A 4,106-nucleotide genomic window follows, 5' to 3' on the forward strand; every position below is an offset into this window, starting at 1 on the left:
GCAAGCCGTGGAGAATTTCGCGAGACTCTACACGGCACTGCGCCACGACGATGCTAGGCCTCTCTGTCGTTACTGCGGCAGAAGCTACTCGTCGCCGAGCAACCTTCGGCAACACGTGAAAAATGTCCACTCGAATTGGCCGCCGCCGGAGACGTGGCCGCAGTGCAACGTGTGCGGGAAACGGTGCAAGACCAAGCATTACCTGATCAATCATCAGCTTCAGGCGCACGGAATACACCAACGGCCCAGTTTGAACAATCCTAATCAACAGCAGCATCAGTCACCCTCTTCGTCCTCCTCATTGCCATGAGTGCGGTCCTCGTCGTCTGCCGTCCCGTTCTCGTCGAACAGCATCCACAAAAAACGATCCGCGACCAGATGAAGTCGGGGGTTGTTCTTGCATGTCATTCGTCGATACAGGATGACCGTAATTGGTACAGAAACGAATCGAGATTTTCGATCGGATTATTTTAGAACTCGAAATGGTCGCTGTCATTGTATCCATGATAGATATTATCCGGTTTCGGTTCGATTTCAGTCGGTTTATCGTCGCGTTATTTTTACAAAAGAGAAGATATTCGAGAAAATCAGGTTACGTCCTGATTCGTATTTATACATAGAACGAGGGAGGTTAAAACGGTTAAAGCGTGACGTTCGAGGTGTGGTCGCCTGTATCAGCGAGGTCACATTCAGATTCCTATTTTCTACAGACTTTAAGCAGATGGCAGACGAAGTGATCAAGAATCCTTGCCATAGACAAGGAACTTTACCGTTTTACAGTGTAACGAGGTACGCTTAACGTTCCACGATCACGGATATCATACGTAGAAAAGACAGTATAATAGACACGGTACGAACGAAAGGTCCGTAATAAGATTTCCGGCAGGTTCGAAGATAGACGTGGCAAACATGGAAAAATCTATCGAGTATAATATGCTCGATCGCTTACGTAAAGTAAAAGGGGTATTTTCTAAGTTAACACGTAATAAAGAACGCTTACACACCTCCGCCACCTTCGAGACAAAATCCGCGTGGATCTGGTTTTGGAGTCGACGAACTATAATATCCGGGGAAGCGTGTTCAGCCACCCCACGCATACGCGCGCGTATATTCACAGAGAGAATCGAACGGTTTCCGTAATAATCTGGCACGTGAGATTCTGCCGGGACACGTTCAAGCGTCTCTACCGTCAGTATTCGATTTACGCGGTGATTGCGCGAATTCCGTGCAGTCCTCTGTCTGCCAATTGCGCGCGATATCGAGCAGAGAGAGAGAGAGAGAGCAATTAGCGATCCGCCAGATATACCAGTAACCGGTAACTATTTGCGGGAGACGTAACCTCTCTAGATATTCCGCATGAATCAATGGGGGGATACGGGTGGGTAAGGATTTACAGGGGAAATCCGGGGGGTCGGAAGGCGGTTTGAACACATATTCGCGCGCTTTGGTACTCTCTGTTTTTATTAGGGAGGGGCTTGGGTTTGAGTTTATGATGGTGGTGGCTGGTGGTAACGTTGGTGTGGTGGTGGTTGCAGATCACGGGCTCGATGAGGCAGAGGGCGCGGCTTACCACCACCACCACAGCCATCACCAGCAACATCATCGGCATCGTCATCATCATCCACTATCCGTTCCTCCTCCTCACCATCATCATCAGGCGCTACAGGAAGACGACCAGCAGCAACAGCAGCAAGACCAGTCGACCACCACCGCATCCACCACGAGCACCACTACGACCAAATATCAACGGAGCCCGGCGGACTACAGGCAGCAAAAGATGATACGCGATCATCATCAACAGCACGGTTACAGATGTCCTCTTTGTTGTAGGACGTTGCAGGATATCAGTACAATGAGGGCTCACTTGGAGCATCATTATCCGCGAGACTCGCCCACATGTCCCGTTGCCTCTTGCGCGAAAACATTCTCTCACCCTAACAGTGTGAGGAACCACATGCGTTTGAAGCATCCGGTGCAATGGGATCAGATAAAGACGCTTAGATGGACTTACGTCTGATAAAGAGGCAACGAACGATCGCTGGCTATCTGTCTGGGTTACATTAAAATCTCGTAGTCATTTTATTTTTCTTGTCGCGCATATCCGATTTCGTATTTTTTAAATGTTTTCTTTCTTCTTCTCGGTTGAATATTGCTATCTGTTCTTCGTTTGTTTCTAGAAGTACTTCGTTCGGTATGCGAATTTAAACGCGGTTTTTTTATTCCCTTTGTCACATCGTTTCATCGATCCGAGTACACGTGTCTCGGTATCTGTTTCTTGGACACAGTGGAGGGTGCGTTTCTACGAAAAGGTCTCGCGTGCCAGAGTCTATAATCGTTCGAAGGGGTTGTATACGCGATTTTACGAGCTGGTTGAATGTAAGTATACCATCGGTACGGTGTAGTAGCAGCGGAGGAGGAGAGGAGGGTTGAGAACGATTTCGAGGCGAGTTACGTCTAGGATGACATTGTCCCTTTTTAGTGCTTTATTCTCGAGACGTCGCACAACCACCCACCTCTCTTCCTGACAATTCATGCCCACTGAGAAGCGCACACTTTGTAAATATATTCGGGAGATTATTATTATTATTATTATTATATATATATATATATATATATATAAAGAGATGAAAAGAGAAGGAATATATTATATATAAATATAAATATAAATATAAATATAGAGAGATATATATATATATAAAGAATAAATCTATATATATATAGAAGAGAGAGAGAGAAAGAGTTGATTTTGTATAAAAAGAAAAAAAATGTACGAAACAGTATTTCTAGTAGAGCCTGATTAAAGAAAAAAAAAAGAAAAAAAGATAAAAAGGAAAAAACTGTAGTCACATCAATAGAGATCGTGTATTAATAAGGGCGACGTTGTTTGTAAGACTACGATGTTGACGATAATATAATTAATGATTAGGTTAACGTATCTTAAACAAGAGAAAACAATGTTCCTCTAAAGCTGAGTAAGCCAGCCTTACGTTAACGAGCGTAGTTTTTAAGGAAAAGCGTAAAACACGAGTCGGGAAAAGTTTTTAGTCTACGAGCGAAACATAGTCGAGTTTATAACAGTAGAAGAACGGAACGATAAAATATTGGGAAAGGAAAGAACGGCGCGTGGAAGAAAGAATGTTTGAACGCGTATCGGGACTAGTTGTGCGATGCTTCCGTAATCGTTATTCGATGAAACGCGCCGCAATACGAATATTAATACGTATATTTACACGTACACACACACGCGTAGAGAAACATAGAATATACGAATATATATTGAAATGACAGACGATATAACGCGTCAGCGAACGTTGGAGAAACGATCGACCAGCACACGATGAACAGTCGATTCAAGAACAGCGCCTAGCCTTATTTTTCTACAGTCTTGTGTTTTTTCGTCAGTATTCCCTAGGTAAAGAATATCCCCCGATCAGGTTAAGTTTTTTCGACACACCGATGTACGATAGTTACTAGAGGATACGCTGCGAATAAAATTACGAGGAAAATATATATAAATATAAATATATTATATATTCGCGTGCACGAGTTGTTGGTTGCGCAAGTGAAAAAGAAACGATCTCTATTCTTCGTAGATACGACGATGGTGGCTAGTCTCGAACATTCGTTACAATCGATCCTTTTATTTTCCGGTAAACTCGATATCCTATAATCTTTGATTTTTAATTTAACAAGTTGCTCGATGGAAATCCCTTTCACAAGCGACAGCTCGTGCCACGAACAATGTATAGAGCATCATACGCACTATTTTAGCAGATACTAGCATACGTAAGATTATACATAAGACACACGAAATGAAGTATATACTATTTAAGTAATGCTTTGTACAATAAAAGGTATTCAAAGAAGCTGACGTGGCTCGTCAATCTTCGTTCCAATGGATCCACATTTGTTCAGTTTACCAAGCCAAGACTATATTATGAGTTCTACAACGGAACAACGTTTCTTTTTCCTTAAGTTCTCTCTGTCTTTCGTTTTCTATTTAACGTTTATTTTTTTATTTCTTTCCATGCTGTTTAATTGGCTGGGGCTTGCGCTACCCTTAGCTGCAAGTTTCTCGGCAAGAAAAAAAAAAAAAAAAAAAAAAA

At 42.9% G+C, this 4,106-nt stretch overlaps 1 protein-coding gene across 9 annotated transcripts in view; it reads left to right on the plus strand.

The window, feature by feature from the left end:
• LOC100740805 (protein abrupt) overlaps positions 1-4,106 on the plus strand; it is a 66,154-nt gene that overhangs the window by 60,705 nt on the left and 1,343 nt on the right. Inside the window, exon 10 of one of the 9 annotated variants that reach the window (XR_002947868.2) lies at positions 1,536-1,671. The exons of 7 other annotated variants lie outside the window; for them this stretch is intronic. Coding sequence is in view for 1 of the 2 variants with exons in the window: in XM_024372053.2 (XP_024227821.1) it covers positions 1,536-2,017 (482 nt within the window). In the remaining variant the exon portion in view is untranslated. Of the gene's footprint in view, positions 1-1,535; positions 2,608-4,106 lie in introns of those variants that run through there. One more of the 9 variants, XM_024372053.2, reaches the window with a different exon arrangement.

This window comes from Bombus impatiens, unplaced genomic scaffold, assembly GCF_000188095.3.
Source record: "Bombus impatiens unplaced genomic scaffold, BIMP_2.2 scf_2645, whole genome shotgun sequence".
NCBI classification, from domain to species: domain Eukaryota; kingdom Metazoa; phylum Arthropoda; class Insecta; order Hymenoptera; family Apidae; genus Bombus; species Bombus impatiens.